This window comes from Poecilia mexicana, unplaced genomic scaffold (genome assembly GCF_051168715.1).
Source record: "Poecilia mexicana isolate PSO_F unplaced genomic scaffold, ASM5116871v1 scaffold_2, whole genome shotgun sequence".
Taxonomy (NCBI): Eukaryota; Metazoa; Chordata; class Actinopteri; order Cyprinodontiformes; family Poeciliidae; genus Poecilia; species Poecilia mexicana.
In genome coordinates, this window is record NW_028263371.1 from 45,329,168 (window position 1) to 45,354,801 (window position 25,634).

The 25,634-nt window shown below is 39.3% G+C and overlaps 1 protein-coding gene across 1 annotated transcript; it reads left to right on the top strand.

Annotated features, from left to right (window-relative positions):
- The first annotated feature begins 895 nt into the window (after nt 1-895).
- Nucleotides 896-20,996, top strand: LOC106905331 (matrix-remodeling-associated protein 5-like). The gene is made up of 11 exons (XM_088001667.1): nt 896-1,278; nt 2,373-2,502; nt 3,899-4,140; nt 4,367-4,518; nt 5,220-8,749; nt 11,214-11,355; nt 11,854-11,989; nt 13,237-14,385; nt 14,487-14,694; nt 15,242-15,463; nt 15,571-20,996. The coding sequence occupies exons 1-11, from the start codon at nt 1,091-1,093 to the stop codon at nt 17,638-17,640; spliced, it is 8,169 nt and encodes a 2,722-aa protein (XP_087857793.1). The 5' UTR covers nt 896-1,090; the 3' UTR covers nt 17,641-20,996.
- Nucleotides 20,997-25,634: the final 4,638 nt, after the last annotated feature.

Consider the following 25,634-nt stretch of genomic DNA (forward strand, 5'->3'; position numbering starts at 1 on the left):
GGAGGATGAGCAGTCTGTGGGCTGAAGCCAGTTTTAATGCCCCCCCACAGACACGTTTCTTTTTTGGCAAAATATATCTGATTATCAGTTAAGTAAAATTGAATGTCCATTTTCTTGCCTTAAAAATATTCTCCCCACCTTCACCCTTTTAAGATAAAGGATAATAACAATAAAATCAAACAAACTTTTGATTTAATTAGATGTCTAGAAATTATCTACATTTAAATGTGAGATATTCCTACAACATTGGTCTTACAAGTTTCCTTTGTAAACTATGCTGTCAGTAAAATTCCATCCATCCATCTGTCTGTCTGTCCATCCGTTGGTCTGTCACCTCCTCCTTTCTGAGGTCAGGTCAGGTAGCTAAACAGAATGACCCAGACTCTCCCCTCCCAGCCAATTAGGCCAGCTCTTCCAGGGAAATCCAAGGCCAACCAAGAAACATAGTCCCTCCAGCGTGTCCTTCCTCTGAGTCTCCTCCTGGTGGGACGTGCCCATAACATCTCACCAAGGAGGCATCCAGGAGGCATCCTAACCAGATGCTCAGGCCACCTTAACTGGCTCCACTCGATGTGGCGGAGCGGTGGCCCTCCCTGTTGACTTTTCCCTCCTCTCATCCTGCCTCGAAAAGAGAGCCCAGACACCCTTCAGACAAAACTCTTTTCAGTCAAACGTATCCGTGATCTCGTTTTATTTGGTCACCACCGAAAGCTCATGACCAGCAATTAGGGTTTAAATGTATATTGACGGGTAAATTGAAAGCTTCTCCTTCAAATGAACTTTCTTTTTTTTAAAATAAATTTCATTATTGCAAGTTAACTTTCCTGGTAACTTTCTATATACATACATTTTTCCACTTTTATGTTGTCTGTATGTTAATCAGTATAATGTGTGATGCACAGCAATAAATCACTTTTGGATTTTTTGTTGTAAAGTGTTGAACTTTTTAAATGTGCATGTGTGTACAGAACACAATGATTCCCATCTGAGCTGCAGGTTGTGGTGCACTTGTCTGTTTACACTAAACTTGACATCCTGTTTCATGTTGCCGGTGATAATCTCAGTTTAGCTTCTTTCCCCGTGGGTGAAGATGCATCAGACTGGGTCTGCACCACTGGCGCTGCTGGCACTTCTGGTGCTCACACTCGAGATGTCCAGCGGCCAGTCCTGCCCCAGGAGCTGTAACTGCTACCAGGCCAATGAAGTTCACTGCACCTTCCGATCACTGCTCATCGTCCCACCTGGCCTGCCTGCGCATACGAGACGGATTAATTTAGGGTATGTGAACTCACAGTTTAGTTTTTAATTATTAGAATTCTCTCCAACACAATGGTCATATTCTGATGCTGTAAAATACAGTGTAGTTTGTTTTAAAGCTATAATACAATATAAAATTTATCTTTTAGTAGTCGTAAGATATGCATAACACATGCCAAGATAAGTAGTTCCTATTTAGGAGTGAATAGCAGTGAATGCTGCTAGTCAGTGACTCAATCTGCTGGGTTTTCTTAGATAGAGAACTTTTTTGAACCAATTTGGATAATTCATTGAGTTTAGTGTACCGTTTGATATCGAGGATAAAGTGGCATACATATGTGTTTACTTTTTTGTAAAGTCTCTTGAGGCGACATTTGTTGCGAATCGGCGCAATATACATGAGCTGAACTGAACTGAATTTAGTTTGTACTGCAAGAGAATTAGAAAAAGGTCTCATAACCAGATGTAACTCTTGAGGGATTTCTTCACTTTTTGCCTGCAATGAGCCAGACTTTCCTGGACAAAGGAATTATTGAGCTAAAGTTTTCTAATATTTTAAAAGGTATCTCAATGTGCTTTTTTTTTTTTTTTTTAGACTGAATAGCAGAAACATATTGTTGGCAAGCAGACTCTATATGCCGGACACAAGAAACAGTGTAATTACAGGAAGATGTTTTCACTTCAGCGTACCTTCAGTGTACTCTGGATCTGCCCTAAGGAATACTGACTCCTTTTAAAAGGCAGAACAGTCCAAACAATTTCATTGTTAGAGGTTTGAATAACTCCACAAGCCTGCAGGCAATGTTGTTCAGTGATTTAGCATCTTGTTTCATTTCCCTTGGCAAACTGACTTCAGGGGAGATGTGAGGATAAGAGTGATTCAAGACTTTCAATGAAACAAGAGTACAGAAACTGACTAAATTCAACTAGATTACGGAGACTATGGCCAAGGGTTTGTTGATCCTCAGTCCTTGCGATTGGTCGAGAGTTGGAACAACTTGTTGCAAGGACGCACCACTCTGTGCCTTATTGACAGGTCTCTGGTGGTTGCCCTGATGAAGATGAAATATACATATGTACCTCAGTATATCAATGATGCCTTTTTGCTTTTGCAGGTTTAATAGTATCAGCAGACTTCATGACAAATCTCTGGTTGGGTTAAGGAGAGTAGAGCTCCTGATGCTCCACAGCAACAACCTCCAATATCTTCCAGATGGAGTGTTTAAAGAGATGAAATCGCTCCAGGTAATGCAACAAGATACAGTACCGAATAGTACCCAAAGACGCAGCCAATATAAAGTCCTTTCTGTTAATAGTTTTTTTTTCGTTTATTATTTTTCCCAAATTTTCAATATAATGTGCAGACAATTGGTAGCATTGTAACAGATGTCTACAAAATAAATGACAAAATTAACATTTCAGCAGCTAGCACTTAAGAAATGTCTATCAGTAGCCACCTTAACAAGTTTCCTATTGCTTATTTATATATCTGGTCAATGGGGATTGGGTACCCTACTGTGCTGTATACTGTGTAGGTGAAATTTGGCTAAACACTGGCTGGCTAATGATACTGAACTTAGGAGAAACTGCAGGAGGAGCTCAGTCATTCATGAAAGAAGTCTGTTTCAATTTCTTTTTTCTTTTATTTGCTGTAAGTTAAGCTCCCAAAACTCTATTTGCACTCCACTTGCAGGATAAAGTCTTCATTGATCTCTGACTGTGACAGATGAACACAAACTGCTTCTTGTCAGAAAGGATCTTATCAGTTTAGAACTTGAGTTAGGAAGAGATTAACAATATTTGAGATGTTTGTCAAAAGGCTGCAACAGTCCACATAATTTCGCTTTTCCTATCTCCATTTATTTCTAATTTCTTTCAAGCTAATGCATAATTTACGTACCATGATTCCTTGCCTTTTCAGTGACAAGAAACATGCTGGACAACTTTAGCAGCAACCTTAGGGCAGCGTTTGGAGTCCTTGGGGGAACTGATATTACACAGGCAATTGTACCCTTCATCTTCGAGACAGATGCTGATATATTTTCCTTACTGGGATAATAGGATCCATATTTCCATGTGCTGACATTGTCACGTGCTAAATCTGCCAGCAGCTGGAAGTGTTCCAGCTAAGTAGCTTCCCTGGAGGGCAGAGGAACAATAACAACAACAACAACAACAACAACAACAATAATAATAATAATTTTGCATGCATATAAGTGGGGTAAATTCTTCATATGTGTATTAAATTTTAATAGATTTCCTACAGTGTGATATTCTGGATCAAAAGCTTAACTGCATTGGAGCAGTGCACCCCACCAGAGCAAAAATAATCCTTTTAGTTCTCCCTGCTTCTGTCCTATGTTCATATCATATTGTGTGCTGTGGAATGTTTTTTAGATTTAAACTGGGAAATGGAGAGCTGTAAGAAATACCTTATGTTCTAAAATTTTCATAAATTCCAAGAAGAGTTATTAATATTCAAATCCTTATCCTGCTTCCCAATTGTTCTAAATTCAATTTCCAAGCAAGTGGCAGCCACTGAAACACTTACGATCCCTCGCATAAGACTTGCTTTTTTCAATCAGCCTTGATGTCTGTTTTTCTAATTTGTACACCTCACTGCACCCCTTTCTTCTTACAGATACTCAAGTTGAGCTATAACAAGCTGAGAGAGATCTCTTCATCTCTGACCTTCTCTGGCCTGACATCGCTGCTGCGTCTTTACTTGGATCACAACCTGCTCCAACACATCCACCCCCGGGCTCTGCTCCAGCTGCCTAGCCTCAGGCTGCTTCGTCTGCAAGGCAACAGGCTGCATCAGCTGCACCCTCACGCTCTGTGCACGCTCTCCATCCTGAATACATATTATTTTTCTACTTTGAGGTGAGGTTTGACAACAAAAATGTATAACAGTCCACAGCCCTGGCGGCGCTTGAGACAATTCCTCATCAGTTACATGAGAAAATGTGAAGATTTGCATGCTGGGTTTTATTTGCACAAACAAATAAAATAAGGAACAGAATCATATATGCAGAGAAAGTTAATGATTATGGAGGCTTAACTAATTTGTTTTTTTGACAATGTTTGAGCCAGCGTCTTTTGTTTTCAGACATCTAGATGTTTCCAACAACAGTCTAACTATCCTGTCTGAAAAGAGTGTGACAACAGCACCTCTGCTGGAGACCCTGATCCTGCAGGCTAATCCTTGGAGCTGTGACTGTAGGATGAACTGGTTTCTCTCATGGAGTCTTGCTCACCCAGGTGACTGCTAAGTCTAGAAAAAAATATTTTCTTTTTATGCTTCTGCTTATCTACAGTTTTATTGCTATTTATTGCTGTGTCTTTAAGAAGACAAACTGTAGATGAGAAAATTGAATAGGAAAATCAAGAAGGCTTTTAAAACTGGCTAAAAATTTGTGACCAATCCATTAGATGTGGGTAAACCTACTTTTCGATAGATCTAATTTACACAGATGCCCTTGACCATCATTTTGTCACACATACGTCCTTGTTTGGCTCTATATTATTTTTGCAGTCTGTCTTGTAGGCTTTATTAAAATGTGAAAGAAAGCTGAACCATGAAATGTGTGCCATTGATATGCCAGGCTTAACCTGCCATGACTAATACATGATGACAGCGCTGATGTGTGGCAGCTGATATATAGGGTAATGATTGTGCTGTGATTAAAAAGTGATGCATTGTGATTTGCGAGATGAAACAACCACAGTAAATTAGCAAGAAACAAAAAAGGGGTAATGAATGCTTGAAATAAACTGGTGTGACTAATCAATGACTTAATTTTCAAAAAAATATGTGCAAATTACTAAAGCGTCACATTTCATTATATTTAAATACAATGCCAAAAACAGAATATATCTATTGATATGAGAGATTTGCTTTGACAACATTCACTCACTCTCTCTCTCTTTCTCTTTCTCTCTTTCACTCCATCTGTCATTAGGCTTATTGAAATGTCCTGGTGGTCCTCAGTGTCCAGTTTGTGCCTCGCCCCTGTCTCTCCAGGGCCAGAATTTGCTTGATCAGGCGACTCTACATTGCACTTCACCGATCATCAGCTTCCCTGGAAAAGAAACACCCTTGGAATCAGACCATAGCAAAATCCAGCCAAGTGAGAAGTTCAGAGAGCCTTTAGGCAATATCACCCTGGGTCTTTCTGACCAACAAGGGTACAGCGTTGATCTGAGTTGTAAAATTACTCACTCTACCGATTCCCCAGACGTTACTCCTCCTCCAGATCTCTCCTGGAGTTCCTCTTTTCCTCTCCCGCTCGCTTTGTCTCTCCCCCTTGACTGCCCTGTTCTGGGACAAAGCTACGAGAAACTTTGGAGGATTTTGGCTTACTACAGTGAAACCGCAGCTCGCCTTGAGAGGGAGATCATGTTAAGTAAAGCTCCGGCATTGGCCTACCGCTACAGACAGGCACCAGAGACAGATGGATATTATCACACTGGGATCAAAGCCTCTGTTAAAGCCCGACCAGAATGGTTACTACAATCAGCAATTAGCATTCAGCTTGACAGAGCACAGTCTAACAGGCATAAAGTCCAACTTATCTACTCAACAAGAGTTTCTGCTCATCCTGATCAAACTTTTAATCCCTCACTGTCTTCCCCTACTTCTCACCCATGGGTAATGATTTTAACTAATTGCACTAACACAGCAGTTACAGCAGTAGGAGTAACAGGCAGTAACATACAGCTGTCTTGCCCTGTTCTTAGTTCTAGTAATCCCAGTGTCCAATGGATTCTTCCAGATGGATCTAAACTCAATACTTCTTCCAGCAGTTTAGATGGGAGGTTCCAGCTATCAGCCTCAGGCCTACTAATACAAAGAGTACAGCTCTCTGATGGAGGGCTTTACCATTGTGTTGCCAGAGCTGGAAGAGATTTCGATGTCCTTCAATTACGCCTGGCAGTACAAGAGTCTGCCGTTCCATATTCAGGTGAGCTAAGTGGACCCCCGGTCACTGGAACCATTAGAGATGCTGTCACTCTGCCCTGCAGGATATCTGGTTCACCAGAACCTTTGGCAAGTTGGATTTTGCCAGATGGAAATGTTGTGTGGCAAGGATTAGCTGTATCAGGTGTATTGAAAGTACATTCAAATGGAAGTTTGTCTTTACTTGCATCAACTCTGAAGGATACAGGATATTACCGCTGCATTGCTGTCAACCAGTATGGTAGTGACACCATGTCAATGCAGCTGATATTAAAAGCACAACATATTTCTTCCCTTGAGACTTCATTACCCAGAGGACCTCAATCAGCTGCTGGCAGGTCAACAAAGATACCGGTCCCCAATTTTGGGCAGATTGATGAAGGATCAGGAGATGAAGAAAATGAAGAGGATGAGAAAACCTCCTCTATTAAAAGAAGATATCCAACATCTCTCCAACCACGCCCAAACAGACAACATCTAATTAAGAAGCCACAAAGATATGGTCGTGTTAGAGAGGGACATCTAAAAAGGATTGGAGGACCTACTTCACCAACTATGCAGAAGAAACACCGCTTTCAGAACAGACCCAGAGTAACCACAAAGAAACACAGGATAGACCCTGAGAAATGGGCTGATCTCTTGGCAAAAATTCGTCAAAAGACCGCCAACAGCACCAATAGTCAAGCAATTGCTGAAGAAAAAACAACAACTCAACCTATATTTGAAGAAAAAGATGAAGAAATTAGACAAGGAGGAAAGGGTGACGATAAAGACAGAAGTATATCTCATGGCTCACAGGAGGAAACAGAATCTGAAGGGTCTTCAGTTGATGATGCTACTGTAAAAGAAGAACAACCACAAGCCATTCAACCTCCTGATAAGGATGCACAGACAATAAAAGCAACACAAACCATTGCAGAGATACATAATGTGACTGAGCGGCCACACGTGAATCTAGAATTTGACATAAAAACACAAACAGAGAAAGAAAACAAACAAACGGTAACAACAGTGAACCCAGAGACAGAAACAGAGCGTGTCACACTTACTTCATTATCAGGAGCAAATGGAATAGAATCAATTGTGTTGGATGAGAAAGTACCAAATGTAAGCCCTAATAGGACCAGGCCACAAAATCCTCTACAGGGACTTTTCCCAAATGCGATTCCAAACTCCCGACCTCGAAGACCCTGGGACATCCGCAGGAAAATTGGACAACGTAGGCGAATTAACAGGCCAAAGATCCAGCCTGTACCCTCACAGCATCCTCGCTCCGACCCGATAAACTCCATAAACCAAGCAGTGACACTTAAGTCAAGTCCAGATAAAATCACAAAGTTGTTGCCCTTATCAGCTACCACATTTCCGCCTATTATGTTGACGCTGGGAAACAATGTTAGGACTATTATAAATGGTGTGACTGTGACTCCTGTGTCGCCAGCTGTTTCCGACCCTCGTTTTATTACTATTTCAAATTTTGAATCACCTCCACTCAGTCCCTCCCCTACAGCCCCGCACACATACACAAACATGATGATTCACTCAGGCAAGAAACAAATAACTGAGGAGTCTACTTTTAACAGCACACCAGCCCCCACTCATGCTACCATTATCATTTCAGAGCCGCATGTGCCAGAACCCGATAATAGGACATTTACACATGCTGCATGGGCTCATACAGCAACACAAACAACCTTAGGCAAACATGCTGAGAGACCCCCGAGCAAACACAGCAAGGAGTTAGAGATGAATGCTTTGGGTGAGTCCCACTTTTCAATCACTCATTCTCTCACTGCTCCCTCAGTCCCCAGTGCATCTTTAACCACCACCAGTGCAGCAAAAATCATAACTACTTCTTCAGCTGCTCCCAAGAGAGCTAGTTATTTTGGCAGCACTAAAAGTACACCAGCCTCTACAACTAATGAGGACACACTACCCACAACAACCACGGCTGCTATAATAAGTCCCACCATGTCTCTTTCAACCCCCATTATCCTTCCAATATCCAGCACTCCCAGACAGACTTCAGCTCTGTCCACCTCAATGACTTCTACAGTCACTTTGCCAACTACTTCCTCTACTATCTCTTCAACTTTGACCTCAGACACTAAGTTCAGGCCAATAATTACAAGGCTAAGCACCACTTCTAATCCTTCTACCAGCAAAAGCAGTTCTCCAGTTTTGATAAATGCAATCCCTAAAGTGTCCATTTCCTCTTTTTCTACCATATCTACTGATTCTAAAACAACACTTCCAGCTACAACAGAAAGTATTCTGACCACAACACCTCCAACTACAACAAAACAATCTACAGTGAAAACTCTTTTTTCCACTACCACCACAACGGAATTGACAAGTACCAAAGCAATAACAAGAAACACTAAAGCAACTGGCCAGGTTGACCACCCTGCGAATGGTCAAAACAGGAGTCAGACACCTACTGATTGGAAGAACCATGGAGCTAACACTATTCCAGATTCACACAGAAGCAGTTTTCATCAGCCTTCCCCGTCACTTCCCGCATCTCCAAAGGTAAGTTTTCCTCCTTCACTTGAATTGTCATGTTTCAACTATAAACTATTATGTATCTGATCAGGATTTTATTTTATGGATTTAAAAAAATGTATGACTTGGAAGTAAATTATACATTGAGGATACTGGTGAACATATGGTACTATGAAGTAGAAAAACTAACCAGACAGCTCAGGGATAAGGTGGAAACGTAGCAGGGTTCGATTACAAACATATCACAGTCCCACTGTGACATGTGGAAAGTTTCACACACTTTCCATTATCCAAAAACGGAAAGTGTGTGACACATCTGCAAAGCTATCTGGCCATGGCTATTCACCTATTCACACAATCCAAACAGTGAAAGGATTTCTGAGAAGCAGCCCCGGGGTCTTTGTTACCTCCGTGGAGCTGCAGAGCTCTGCATCATACTGCAAGAATGGGCAAGAGTTTTTGAATTTAGATGTACAAACCAGTTGAAGATATTAGCCGAGACTTGCTGCTGTAATTGTGCTTAAAAGTAGTTGTACAAAGCATAGTCCCAGAGGGGCTGGAAATACAATTTATATTATTTTATTTATATAAACATTTTGAAATAAATTTATCATTTTTTTCCACATTATTTTTACCTGACCTGTTTCATAAATAAAAAAGAAAAAATACACCTAAATGGGGGCCTACACAGTGGCGCAGTTGGTAGAGCTGTTCCCTTGCAGCAAGAAGGTTCTGGGTTAGATTCCCAGCCCCGATCTTTCTGCATGGAGTTTGCATGTTCTCCCTGTGCATGCGTGGGTTTTCTCCAGGTACTCCAGTTTCCTCCCACAGTTAATTGGCCTCTCCAAATTGTCCCTAGGTGTGAGTGTGTGTGTGTGCATGGTTGTTTGTCCTGTGTGTCTCTGTGTTGCCCTGCGACAGACTGGCGACCTGTCCAGGGTGTACCCCGCCTCTCACCTGGAACGTTAGCAGGAGATACGCACCAGCAACCCTCCCGACCCCACTAAGGGACAAGGGTGTAAAGAAAATGGATGGATGGACACCTAAATGGGTGTTATAAGACAAAATATTAACTTCTTTTGGGGCAAGTTCATGGGTGCTTTCACAAATTCCCTAACCTCTATTTTTTGTTCATTTGTTAAATTATTCCAAATCTTTCCACATTTCATATTGCTGCATTATTGAGATTTCCATTTGATTAGAAATTCTTTAAATGCATATTGTAATAAACTATGTGGTTCTTAAATGTAAAACGCAAACCAACAGTCAGTTCTTTAAGAGTGTTGACTCAGAAAAAAACAAACACACACACACACACACACACACAACACACACACGCACACACAATATCCAACTGTGAAAACCCCTGAGGGCAAAAACTTAGCTGGAATGCACAACAAATCAAAAAACGATCTTATTTGTCCCCACATGACCGTCTGATAAAATCCAAATGAGGTTCATCACTACTCACTTATTTGATGGACTTTTAAACCTCATACTGTGATCTGAAGAGAGAGAAAAAAAAAACATGGCTAAAAAAGTCTGCAGTCAACAAACATAATGGTTTTTAAAGCTTATTCTTATGGGATTCCAGATAATTAATCCTTAATTAATAGCCAGAAGTCTGCTGTCTATCAAACTGAAACGAAATCTTTCAAAGACCACAAAGAAATTGAAATGAACTTACTGACTGTACAATTAGTTGTTCCCAGATATTGATTTTATATGTGATGCACTAATGGAAGGTTTTGGATCATATATTTATAGTGTGTGCTGCAAAATGTATGGTATTATTACCTACTTGATAGTACTCACACAATTATGTTCATTAAATGCATGTACCAATGTGTTGTTTAAAAGTTCAAAGCTGCAGCTCTGCTCCTCATCTTCGTTCCGTATTTGGCCCATAAACATCAACAAAAAACAATCAGGCAGCAAAAAGAATCCCTCTGTAGCTCCATCGCTTTAAAGGTTGTAGCTTTGAGCTTTCAATTAATATCCACCATAATCAAGTTCAAAGCAAAGGTAAAAACAAAGGCCTAAATTACCAACATAGGACTTTACAAAGCTGAACTGCATCTCTACCACCTGTGCACACACTGACATTTGGCAGACACAAAGACACACCTTGAGAGGAAACGCTGCAGCTTTTTTTTATTTTGGGGAAGTCACCAAAGTTTGCGTCTGAGTTTACCTACAGTTGCTTTTTGATTATGTAAGACCAGACTCTATCCTTTAATCCCTGACATCGACAAGGCTTTTGAGTTTTCCATTACATGTTTTTATTTTTGTCATCCATCTGTCTATAACAAATCCTTGTCTTTGTAGTTGTTGTGTAGCAGCATCGTGACAGAATTGTATATTGTTTATTGACATACAAGACCCACACAATTCTGGTGAACTGATACTATATTTCCAGTGTTGCAGTGTTATTTTGGTGCTTGAAAGTTTTATTTATTTGATTAACTTCTCTTAATTATCCACTGCACAGGTTCTGGTTGTCAGATCTAAGCCAAGGATCGCAGACCCTCACATCCGCACCATATCAGTACTAGCAGGCAGCACTGTAAACCTGGTGTGTGAAGCTCAGGGAGAGCCAAAACCTTCAATCACATGGACTAAGGTTGCTACAGGTACACACCAAATAGAGGACATGAACTCAGACACACATATGCTCCATACCTTTCTCTGGAGAAGTTTTAAAACTAGAGACAAGGCTTATTATTTGATTCTGTTATACAGAAAGCCAGAAAATATCAGAATTTCACTCTTTGATGGAAAATTTTCTGATTGCTTAAGCCTGCAACAAGTTTTGGTATGGCAGAGCAAATAGGAACTTATTTTACTGTGATATAAAAAAAAATCCATTAACACAAAACATTATACACTAGCAAGCACATAATAGGCTTTTCTCTGGCTTGCCATGTGGAAAACACTGCAAGCAAGTAATGGAACATTTTCTGCACTGCATCACTGACTTCACTTCAAGCTGTGCCATTCATTGTGCCCATATTTCTCCTTTCTCGCTCTGGAACTTTTTTCCAAATTTGTCTCTGTTCTTCCCACCCCTGCCTTCTCATTACTGTTTTCTCTTTCTGCCTTACTGCCTCACCCCTTTGCCTTTCTTTCAGGAGCGGTGATGTCAATCCACTCCAGAGCTCAGCGTTTTGAGGTCTTGCCAAATGGCACCCTTGTTATCCAGAATGTACAAGTGCAGGACAGAGGAACATATATCTGCAGTGCGAGCAGCTTGCTGGGCCATGACAGGTGGGAATGCTGATTTTAGAAATGAATACTGATGAGCTTGTCTGTATAGTATAACATTTAGAACACAACATACATTATAATCAGTTTTATTCAATGAGGCATATGGTCAGAGAAAGAAATAGCAACAATGTTGCTATACAGTACCTCCAAAAGTGGTTAAGGCTCCTTAAACTTTTTTTTTTTACATGTTGTCATGTTACAACTGCAGACATTTAATTGAGATTTTGCATAATAGAACAACACAAAGTAATAAATCATTTTAATTTGGGAGGGAAACTGGAGTTTTTTACACTTATTAAAAATAAAGTCTAAAAAACATGTTGTTTTGTACATTTATGTCTATCGTCCTTTACTCAGACACCACAAAATAAACTCTATTGCTACCAATTACTTTCAGAAGTCCCTTCATCAGTAAATAGAGCTAGTCTATGCATTATTTATTTTTATTATAAATATATTTTTACTTTGTTACATAAGTGAACAAAGAGTGTCATAAGGACTGAGGAACACACCAGAAACACATGAAAACAATTGTTCAAATTAATCCAAAATAATTCATTATTCCAATTTACTTGGACCATATTCCTGTAGAAAGTGCCACAGAAACGTTTTCCGTTTGAGAATTTGGGGAATAACTTAAACATACGTGTTTACGGATTGTTTGATTTGACCGATCTTGAGCTGTTTTGTGAAGAAGAATTAGTAAAATGTAAAATATTCAAATGTGCAAAGCCACATTTAACCTGCCACATTTAACTTGCAGTTGCAATTACAATGGCTGGTCACTGTACAAAGTATTAACTCAGACGGGCTGACAACAAAAGCATGCCACACTTTTCAGACCATTTTTAAAAATAGGTTTTGAAAACACGCAGCATTTCCCTTTGCTTCACAATTATACACTCATTTGTACTGGCCTCTTATGCAAAAACCCAGTGCAATAAATCAAAATCTGTAGTGATAAGGTGACAATGTGTTCTGCAATTCAAAGGAGTGGGATGTTTTTGAAAAAACTATATTCATTATTTGTTAGTGTAAACATAATGAATAACTGATTTATACTCAACCAGCAAACACAACTCTGTCTATATGAGATCATGAATCAGCTTTTACTTTCTTCTTCACTGAGTCAAATAAACATTTATATCTTTAGATACTTCCCAGAATCCAGTGCACATTTAGAGAGTGCAGACGTGTAGAATGTGTTAAAGTTTCTGTATTGTGTGTCTTCTTCTTTTTTCTTACAGGTTGCTCACCACACTAGAAATCTTGACTCGCCCACCTCATATGCAGCTGATGCTTTACCGGGAAGTTACCATTCATCAGGGTGGCCAGGTTCACCTGGAGTGCCAAGCAGATGGCGTTCCACCCCCTCTGCTTTCCTGGGTTCTGCCTAATCGTTCTACCTTAACCTCCTCTGGCACCTTTTCTAATCGAATCCATATGGACACAAATGGGACCCTTCACATATCGGTAACATTACCCACTGACCGAGGAGTCTACCGCTGTGTGGCATCCAACTCAGCTGGTGCAGCCAGCGCCTCAGTGCGTCTCCATGTGTCCTCGTTGCCCCCGGTTATTCAGCAACCCAGGGAGGAACACCTGCTTTTTTCTGTAGGTTGGCCTGTTTATGCTCACTGCTCCGCCCGAGGGGCCCCAACACCAATTCTGCGCTGGCAAATTCCAGATGGGACGCTTGTTCGACCATCCCAGTTTCTTAATGGAAACCTCTTTGTCCTGCCAAATGGGACACTCCATATTCGCAATGTGGGGTCAAAGGACACAGGGAATTATGAGTGCACTGCTAGTAATGCTGTAGGGACTACTAAGAGGACAGTGACAGTAGTGGTTAAAGATGGGGAGGCAAAAGATAATAAAACATCCAATTCATCTTTTTTCAACCAAGTCAGAACATCGGTAATCCCAAGCCAAACCTCAGCTGCATTCAGTCCAAGTAAATTCTCTCCTGTAAATCCCTCTGACAGATCTAAGAACTTGTCAATCAGCTCAAGCCCTTTTAACTCGTCCTCTAGCTCATCTCTTGAAATCAATAAAACTGTAAAACCTTACCCATCGCACTTTCCTGACATCAAAAAAGCAAATCCCTTCTCTGTTTTCTCACCTTCCATGGTGCCAACAAATAACACCAAAGTATCACCCAGAGGAAACAGCACAAGAGTTGCTTCTTCTTTCCATACCAGTGGAAAAATCTCAACTGTTTTGCAGGCTCGGCCTGTCTCCCCCTTCACTAAAGCCCACATTGTCTCTACATCACCCTCTGCTACTACTGTTAACTATGAGGGGACTTTGAATCTTTACTGCTCTGTAAGTGGAAACCCTACCCCAACCATTGTATGGAGGACCCCCACCAGAAAGCTTGTGGACATGCACTACAGGTACATGTTTGCTAAGTGTGTGATAAAGTCTTTGTTAATTCTTTCAATATATCCTGTATATAATTTTACTTTCTGGCCTTTTGTTTGTGTTTGACTTTAAGTTTTGACCAACGTGTAAAGGTGCATCCTAATGGCACGCTGTCAGTGCAGGCAGTAACAGAGAAGGACAGTGGAGATTACCTGTGTATTGCACGCAACAAGGTTGCTGATGATTATCGAATTCTGCGTGTGTCTGTGGTCACTAAGTCTCCCAGGATTGACCCAAAACAGTCAATCAATCAGATGGTGTCCTTTGGAAAACCTTTGAAGGTAAAACTAAAGCCATAGATCATTATTTTTTATGTACAAAAAATATGTTTCAGTGGAACGTCTGTGTATTTTTTTTGGCTAATGAATAAAAATATGTTTCAGCATATTAGGTCATTGCTACATATGACTGGTGATCAATTGTAAAGTTCTAAAAAAATGATCTTACAGAGAACTGTACGTCATGAGGTGAAAATAGGGCTGGATCTGAAGACTAAAGATTTTCTTATTTAAAGAAATTAAAACTGGACATGTTATATAACTGGCTTCTGTGAATCACAAACAGCTGCCTTAAGGGAACAGTAATGCACACATAAATATTTAAGTGAAAAATAATCTCATGAAAGTTTAACGCAATAAATGAGATTTTATATGATTATGAAAATGTGTTACCCTATATTTCAATAGAGGTAGTTATGAGCTCCTAGAAAGATCATTTAAGAGCAATTTAGTTGATAACTGAATGAATAGAAAACATCAATTTATTTAACATACAGTGTTATTGCATCCAATAATGATGTGGAAAAATACACGTACGGATTCTATACAGGTAGACTGCCAGGCCTCTGGATTGCCTCGTCCAGCTGTGCGTTGGACGTTACCAAATGGGAACACTGTAAAGAGTGAGCTGTTTCAAGAGGACAGCAGGGATCAAAGACGGCAGCGTACTGTTTTTCACAACGGGACGTTACTGATTCCAGCAGTTGGTGAAGGAGATGAGGGCGAGTATATCTGCTACGCAGAGAACCAGGCAGGCCGAGATACCATGAAGGTATGTAACATTATGTACTCTGCAGAAAAATGACTTCATCACCTGATTGTTATTACAAAGTTGTCTTTGTCGATATAAATGTGATTATAAGACCTAACTTTTTTCAGGTCATAGTAAAGGCCATGAAGACGACCCCACCAACGTTCACTAATGGCAGAGGTCACTATTTCATCAAAGTGCGGCAGGGAGAAACTGCTACGATTCCCTGCAGGGCCACAGGAGATCCTGCCCCAACAGTTACCTGGTTTTCTCCATCGTTCATTGTTATCCCACAGAGCTTGGGATCAGGCCTCTCTTCTCAGCGAGTTGTGGTCATTTCCGATGGAAGCCTGGAAGTGCATTCCGCCCAAAAGATTGACTCTGGAAATTACACTTGTCGAGCAAGCAACTCAGCTGGGATAAGGAGCATGGTGGTGACCTTGGAAGTGGAGACTTCTACCTCTGGAATTATAGGACAGGTGGAAAAAGGACAAGGTTGGAGTGTAAAGAAATCTGATGGCAATCACGGAGTCATTAGTGCAAGAAAAATCAATCTTGGATCTAATGTTGTAACTGCAAGCAAGAGCAGAAGCAATAACAGCTATAGTGATAACAATAGCAGAAAAGTAAACATAGTTCCTATTACCAATCTCAACTCAGTGTTCAGTGGCTCCAATCCTACTCTAAGAAGTTACAGTCAACATGAGTTTAAAAGTCCTGTTGGAGGATTTTCATCACGACGGGGTAATACTGGGATAATGGCTGGGGCAAATGAGGCACAGAGCACAGGCATTAAGATAGACAGTACTGGATTAAATAGAAACACACCCAGCATTCAGAGTAGAAGTGGTAATGTAGATCGCAGCCAAAGCACAGGCAGAGAAGAAAGTACTGAAAGGAATCCTGAGATGAATAACAATGAAGTCATTGCAGGAAAGAAAAGTAATGATGCCAATACCAGCAGAGACAACAGCAGGTTAACTGTTATTTCAACAAATGGCCAAAGTATTAGTAGTAGTTTGTCAGGTAATGGAGCTGGTACAAGCACTCAAAGAGGACATGCTTTCAACAGGAACAGTCATGCAGGGGGATCTAATGATAACAGAAGAAATAGCGTTTCTTCAAGTAGTAATTCAGACACACCTCTGGGTGGGGGGAAAATAGCAAAGCACCGAGCAGTTAAAGGCCAGGCTGTCACTTTGCCATGCCCATACCAAGGTTACCCTCCACTTCGTTTGGCCTGGCTTCTTCCTGGAAATGGCATGCTGCCGGCTCCTTACTACGGCAGTCGACTCACTGTGCATCGGAACGGCTCCTTGGAGTTTCGAGATGTACGGGCGAGTGACGGTGGGAATTTGGTTTGTGTTGCAAAAACCGAAAGAGGTGACGCTTTGATGCGGGTCCAGCTTGAAGTGTCAGAACCAGTGGTGGATGTGAGATCCCAACAAGGCAGAGAAGTGGGAAATATACCGCCGAAGGGAAATTTAGATGTATCTCAGTCTTTACCCACAAGGACAGTATCGCCTCTGCAGCATTCACAGAGGGGCCTTGGTGTACCAGACAGGTCTCACTCTATAAACTCCCCACCTTCCTCAGGCTCAGTCTCCAAACCCACAGTACGCACCAGCACCGCCCCTCTAGTGAGCACCATTAATGGAGAGACTCTCCGACTGCATTGCCCTTCCTCTACAACCAGGGGCTCTGTTTCATGGACGATGCCAAGTGGCAAGATACTATCCAGAGGTGACAGTAGCGATCTAGGACGTTATGTGGTGCAAGAAGATGGAACATTAGTAATCAAACAGGTTTCTGTGTTTGATCGAGGCAGTTACATCTGCAGGTTTTCCAGTCTTGACTCTTCCTCAGTCTCAGTCACCACAGTTCCTGTCATCGTCATCGCCTACCCTCCACGCATCACAATCGGTCCCTCCCCTGTCACTTACACTAGAGGCGGTGTTGCTGTGGAGCTGCCCTGCATGACCATAGCCACCCCGCGAGCAACAGTTAGTTGGGAAACACCAGACCTGACACAACTGAGTGTGATGGGTCAGCCTCGTATTTATGGCAACCTCTACCTGAGTCCTCAGGGTTCATTGGTGATACAAAACCCGACACATAGGGACACAGGATTTTACAGGTGCATCGCCAAAAATGTAATCGGAGTGGACAGCAAGGCAACCTACCTGCATGTTATGTAACAAGACAAAGCAACTATATAAACACTAACCCTTTCAAACTTGATGCAGAGAAACAGCATTTAATGAAAGAAACATTTGTGTTTCCCTGGTGCCCAAAGGAACTGCAAAGCTCTGTTCCGGACATACTGCTGTAACTCAAGAACAGAAAATATCCATCATATATGCTTTTGGTGCATAGAGTTGCAAATCACGGGATGTTTCATACCAGAACTTGACACATTTATTGCACACAAAAAATAGCTAGAGTGAAATTCCAGTCATTAAGGATAAACATTCTGCATGTTTTTGATGTAAAAACATCAAAACATGTAACTCTAAAGGCTGAACCACCTCTTCAGCATATCATCAAGCTCTACATAGCTCTGGCACCAAACATTTCAGTCAATTTAGTTGTGTTAAACTAGAGTAGCTTACAGGAGACCTGCCACCAAGAATTAACATTAAACTTCAATGTAATTTTTAAAACTCAGTTTAATGTGGCAGCGACTTCAAAACTATCCAAATGTGTACTTTTAATCAACTGAGATATTTTCCTTCAGGTTTGGCGAAAAATAGTTGGACTTTTTGCTTAAACTAAAATGATTGTGTTGACAATCTTAACACAGGACATCTGTGAGGGTATTTTTGTATATAAAATGCTTAATCCTTTGGATGAAGTCATAGTCAATTTTGCTCAGTCTCAGACTCTGAGTATAATACTCTATGATAACAAAAATCTGTACAAAGGCAGCTTTTATTTGCTTTATTAAATTATTATACATTTGCATACCAAGGCATCATCCACACAAACATGGATATTTTGCAAGGCAGAAATATGGTCTGCAATTGCTGCTGTATGAACTAAAAGAACAGCAGAGCAGTGAGTTATTTGCCAGGCATAGTTTTCATTGAACACAAAATGTAGGCTGAAAAACATGCAGCTTCTGTCACAGGCTTTTTTATTTTTTTTATTTTATTTTTATTTATTTTATTTTTTTGCGGGGCATGTCGGCATTTCTAAAAAGAATTATTTCAATTAGATCATCAACTCCTGGTATTCCACTGAGGTAACACATATGAGAAACTGTCAAGTGTCTGTTAGAATGAATGGTGTAAAATTTAAAGTGTTCTACTGCACCAAGAAAAGGTACATTGGTTTTTAAAAGTGATCACACTTTTATTAAAATAGTGGGTTTTTGTTCCGTGAAAATCGAAAGCATCAAAAATACTTTTTAAAAAACATTTTACAATTGTAATGTGAGACGTCCAGATACTCTTTTGGGGAAAAAGTACAAGACAGGTAATATCAAAAAACATTTTGTTTTGGAAGTGTTCATATCCTAAGTTTCACCTTTTGATTCAAAAACAACATTTACTCTTATTTTGTTGGAGTTTGTCAGCATGCTACATGCTAAGTAATATTTTTCCCATCTGTATTCAGACATTTCATAAATAATGAAGACATTTCTTTTCCAGGGCCCTGATAATTTATGGATCCATCTAAGAGTGTTCACATTTAAGAAATCTGAGTAATTGCTACTTTTTATTTGTATTATTTCCCTCTAAAAGTGTTTGTTTTTTCTATTGAACATGATATATGTCATTTTAGTAGATAGAGGTTTTGAAATGATTACTTTAACTTGGATTTCAATCAGAGTATGTGCACTTTTTACATTCACTTTACTTCGCCTGTGAAGTCACTGATATTTTTTTTTCATACTTAATGATTTTTAGATTAAAGTTGAATTCCTTATTTAATTCAGTTAAAATAATGATCATTTAATTTATTAAGAAATCATTTTAGACTGCATTCAGTTAATGCCACTGTGACATTTAGCATGCAGACGCTAGTGAACTTTTATCAGAACAGATGAAGCATCTGTATAGTGTGGCATGAAATTAAGTAAATTTTTATTAGATTGCTATTGTGTCAGTTGAATAGCACTGGGACAAATTTCATAACCCTGATGAATTTATATGCTATAGATGACACCTCTAATTTGTTAAGCATAAGCAGAAGGATTTTTCAATGTATCCAAACATTGTGTGGGTGTTTGGATTAGCTGGAGATGATATTGTTCAGTACAGTGTGAAGCAGCTAGGAAAGAGACGCTGAAGCAATATTTTATAGGGATACATTTTCTTATTATATTTAAGCGTAAGGCAGATACGTAGTACTTTGACAGGTGTCTAACGTAGAGACCCTTACCTTCCTGTAGACATGCTCTGACTCCTTCTGGGAAGCAAGCAAATGTCAATCTTTTCAATAAAAGAGAAACCAAATACTGCAGAAGTATAGCTGTGGCCTAAACTTTCTAATCTGAAGCTCAGCTAGTTTTCTAAAGCTTTATGACAGCCACTGAATAATACAGATTGATCCCTATATCAAACTATAAGGCATTTTTCTTCTTTTCTTCTCTCTGTTTGCAGATTGATGCCAAATGAACTGTTATTCTAAGGCTCTGTTTGATCTTATGTAAACTTTTTATTTTTTTATATTTTATCATTTCAAATGTCACAGAATAGCACAAAAAATAAAAACCATACAGATCTGATAGGTAAGCTTGACATGTAGCTGCTTGGTATTGAATTTTTATTTGCTGACTATATGTTGAACTACATGGATTTGTCGCCATGGTGCAGATATAGCAAAAAGTAACACACAGGGGCTGCTGTAATGGCGATCTTGAACAAATCTGATGGTGGAGTTTTCAGTGTGAATAGCTAAAATTATGTGTATATTTTCAATAACTTGCAGTGAGTTTGTGCACAAAGTCAGCAGTTTGTGTTTTCTCAGTTCCTTTCTTTAACGTTTCCATCATTACATTAAATTATTTGTTTTGTAAAGACTCACTTTATGTAACATAGTTTTGTACTAAATGGAGATAATGGTTTTATTATGTATGTTGGATGTCTTACTATCCAGCTATGAATTCTTGCTTTGTTTTTAACAGGATTCATTTTATTAAAAATAAAAAAAATAAAACAAAACAAGCTGTTCTCCCTCTGTGGTTTTACAGTTTTGGTCACAGATATTGTGAAGTGTTTGTGTGACTGAGTGAGAAAAGATAACACCTTGTATGAGGGCAAGAGGGAGGACTCAAACCTTTTCTGGAGAAATTATGAGAACATAAACTCCTGATGCTCGGCTCAGCTGTCTGGCCAGGAAACAGGTTCCGTACAGTAGATGAGACACATGTTCATGACATCATGCTCCCCTCTTTGGGGAATGTAATAAAACTCTGCAGCCCTTGCTACACCCCTTCCACACTGCATGATTTCAAACCTGGGTTTTATCTTCCAATTACAGTAAATACCAACACTTTCAATTAATCATGCCTGATATGAACAGTACACAAAAATTCAGAAGTGTCAGATTTCCAGTGCAAGTGTTGTATGTTAAAAATACAGTGTTAATTCAAGTGTTAGTGAGTGTTAGTTTCCCTAACACTCATTAAGAGTTCCAAAGAGTTAAACAAAAAGCAATCCAGTCCAGTGTTGATTTCTAAATGAACTCCCAACAGTCTAACTCAACACTCAGTCTGGTGTTGATTTAGAAATCAACATCAGATAATTCCTCCCACAATTGTTATATATTTGTGACATCACATCAGGGAAGGAGCAACAGACCTCCAACCTGAACCTACAAGGGGCCCAAATGGGAGAGAGAAGAGGGAAATTCAGGGATCCTATTGAAATTAGCATTCAGTTATCATAATTTACAAAATCATGCAAAGTTGGCACTTTTAATGGACTTTTAGAGCAACTTTGCATTACAAGTGTCATTATTTACCGAATGCCACTTCATGACAACTGTGATAAACATTCATAAAGACTTCTTTATGTTCATGACAGGTGTTATGTCATGGTTATGACAGTGTCATGTCAGTCTTATGCACACCCCGTCAAATAAAGTGTTACCAATTTCTTTGTATCAGAACGCAGTGAGTTGCAATTTTCAGATCCTTTAACCTGCTTCAAGCTATCAAACAGGTTCTATCTTTATCTGAAATAGCTGTTAATGATTATAATCATTTACTTTTTGCAGTAATGACAGGGTTAACTCATCTAGGCTGTCCATAAGGCTCAGCAATTTTTTAAACTCTGCTGGCAATGATGATGGCCAAAAAGACCATGCCCACATATTCTGTTGTCATTCATTCCAAAGGTGCTGCCTTGGGTTGAGGCCAGTCAAGTATTTCTTCTCTAAGCTGCTTATTCCACATTTTTATGGAAGTTGATTTGTGCACTGGTGCTCAATCATGCTGGGACAGAGAAGGGCCATTCCCAAACTGTTCTCACAAAGTCAGAAGAATAAAATTGTCTTCAGATGCTGAAAGAGTAAGAGTTATTTTCACTGGAACTAAGAAGCAGAGCAGGACTTCTGATAAATACCATTCCCTTTGCGCCAAACTTCACACTTGATGGAATGCAGTCAGATGATTGCTGGTCTGCTTGCAAGAGCCTCACCCTGAATTGAACAACTGTGCTTTGGATTGCCAGGTGGAGGGGCATGATTTATCACTCCAGGACTCAAGAGTCCAGTTGCAGCTTCACATCACTGCTAAATTCAGTGGTTTATATATATATATATATATATATATATATATATATATATATATATATATATATCAATTGGGATTCCTGGATTTGGAGAGGGGAGTCAGAGGAATCAGAAAACATAAACAGTAGCTATACACATAAAATACGGATGAAAACCAAAACACAAATACGTGTGGGTCATGACAAGTTCTGTAAACTTTATAGTAATGAATATTCCAGGAATATCCTTGATTAAGTATGAAAAATTCTACTTAAGAACATTTTTAAATAATTATTAAGCAGCTTTTTCATGGTTTAACTGAATGTAAACAAATAAAGACGGCTTTGTGAAACATCAAACCTTGCTCCATATAAGATGAACAAGTAGTGTGCATAAACACTAAGTTACTTTTGCTCTGATGTTATTTGGCTCTTTCATTTCCAATTTCTCATCATAAGACCACTGGAGGAAAACTGTTCACAAATGTCTTTGTGTGTTGGAGTAAAATAAACAATAGCTGAATTGGCCAAACTGTTCTCTCATGGGAACCAACCAAAGAAAGTGAAACTTCATCAGTGCAGACCTAACGTCTGCATTTGGTAGCATTATTAGTACTTTATTGCTGTCACAGAGCTTTAATATGTCCGAAAGATCTTTGTTGGTGTTTCCGAGCTGGATTCACATTTTCAGATGTGTGGGAAGGTGGAGCTTTATCCTTATTTTCACAAATTTGCATAACTTTGCACACAAACATAATTATAAATAATACTGATATTATTTGAACTGTGTACTGAGAAAGCTCCTGCGGAGTTTTGTTGTTGTGAGGTACTTCTGCCGCTCTTTTTTTTTTTTTTTAAATTGCACTGAGGGGAATAAATGGCAGTCCTTTTGCAACTCTACCTAGAAGTGCTTTATGCAAAGTCTCTAATAACTTCCACATCTCCCTATCTATGGACAAAGTGCCTTGCAATCAGCTCAAATTAAAGTGCTTTCATTGAACCTGCTGATGCCAAGACAATGAGTGTTGTTGATTAACTGAAATGCTGAAAAGCAAAACAATTATACGCTCTCCGGAGACGAAGCTCATTGATGTCAAGTTTTTCACATGCGGATAAAACGCACTGCTAATTAAAATCATTGCAACACACCACCCAGTAAATTAGACAGTTTATATGAATTGTGAATGTAGGAGGTGTTGAAGGGGAGGCGGATCAGGGAGGCAACACAAGAACGTTGTTTTGTGGCCTAGTTTGAATGAGACAATGTGATTCAAATTATCGTCTCCATAAATATAATTCATTTTGTAAACTGATTTTATTACTGATTTCTTTTATCCCGTCTTTGACTCAATTTGGTTGTGAAATAACAGCTCTTTCCACTTTGCAAATGTTAAAGAACATAAAGTCTTTGCTTTTGCATCCAATTTACTTCCCCCTCAGCCTGTGACATGACAGGATAAGGAATGAGTACAATCCTGGCTGAACCAACTTGCCTAGAAATGTGTGCCAATAGGCATGACTTCAGCCACAAGAAGCTCTGAGTTCCTGTCACATGTGTCATGTTGACTCCACATCAGCAGCAAACCATCTGTCAGTAAAAGCACTTTCAGCATTACTTGAAATATCTGCACATGTTTCGCTAACTACCTTCCAAATCTGGTCAAGTAAGTGAATTTATTTGATTTTCATTTGTTCTTTTGATCTACCACCCTGTGACAAGACATCAATTTTGTGAATTAAAAGCCAGGTTCAGCTCTTCCGGACATTAATCTCTGTCAATGTAGAGCTTGAAAAGACAACTTATGTTACAAAATGATATTGTCAGTGAATCTGTCAAGAAAATGTAAAAGTACACACAGCAGTTTGCACAAAAACATACATTGCTGCTATATCTGCTCAGACTAATCTGTTTCACATCATCAGCCAGACATTATTCACGCCTGCTAAGTCTGGCACATCAACAGGACACTTGTCACGGTCCTCCCAACTTTCATGAATGAGTCACAGAGAAAAGCTAGAATCTAGACATCCATCAGCACTTTACAATAAAGCATCTTCTCTCAGTACTTTTTTATGAGTGATAATCCATAAATAAAATGTAATTACTAAAGAAACTGTTGCATTACTGGCTGTCAGAGATGTAATTTATCTTCAGAAGATATTTGAACTTTAAACAACATCATTAGTTTTAATGTTTTTTTTTTCTTTTGTTTTGTTTTGATTGTTTTTTTTTAAACGAAAAGATCTTGCTTATTCCATCTTTATTTTTTCTTGGACTTTTCCTGCTTAAGCATATTGATAACAACATACACTGAATGTATATAAATCAACTTGTGTAACTCAGTACTGAGTACCTTCTAAATGGATTCCAAGCATTGATTTAGAGTTCAGATTGATCTGTTTTAGATGATCACTAATAGAGTCTATGATTAAACTCAACTGAAAATCCCTTAGGTTGTTGTAATGACTGCAATTTTATCTGCTACACACAGAATCAGCCATAAAACCTGTGCATAATTTTAGTATAGGATTCACACATTTTTTGTCTACTTAATTTACTTAAATGTTTCCTAACAAGCAAAATGTTTCGTACCCTTTCCAATGGCAATCACAGTGAAAGAGAGACCTCCTGAGCCAGGGAATTTGTTAAAGTCACTTCATATCGTGTAATGCTTTTGTGACTTATACAAATGTGTGTAATTTCCAAAATCGGCCTAGTCAATGTTTATTTATCTATTTAAATCAGTTTAGTCTAATTGAACTTAGATGTCTCTTTTACAAGGAACACCTGACCAAAACAGCAGCAGCATAATTACAATAAAAATCAACAACACGCATTGAAATTTGCTCACAAAAAATTGCAAAGATGTCACCATCTTTTTAGAAGCTTAGACTATGAATTGACCCAGACCCAGAAACCCGAAAGCTCTCTTGCCCAGTTCAGCTCATACTTTGTGAACAACAAATCACAAAACATCCACAGATCTACGTTTGCAACTTCCATGTTTCCTTATCAAGTTAGGAGATAGGATTAACATCTTGGGAAAGAATACGTGAATAATCTAAATATATTTGGAACTGGAGATTAACAACGGCTTTTGATTATTTTATTGCATCTATTGGTGCAATGCATCTATTTCTTAATGACAGATTTAATTTATTTTTTTTGGATGTCCATCCTCTGACTTATACATATTTCTTAAAATCAACCTTTTCTCTGAATTGTTGGCTTGTTTTTTCGTATTTATGCTGTCATGGTCTCCACAAATACTGATTGACCAGTGAATGGACCTTCCAGATGTGTCTCTGTTTCACAATCACTTGAGTCACACTCACTGCGTTCAGGTGATCTCCATTCCACTCATTGTGAGACTACCAACCCCGACCGCCTGGACGTCTGTTAAATAAGATCAGTTACTTTATAACGGGTGCATATAGATCACTTATTTCATATTTTGTATTATTGTCATTGA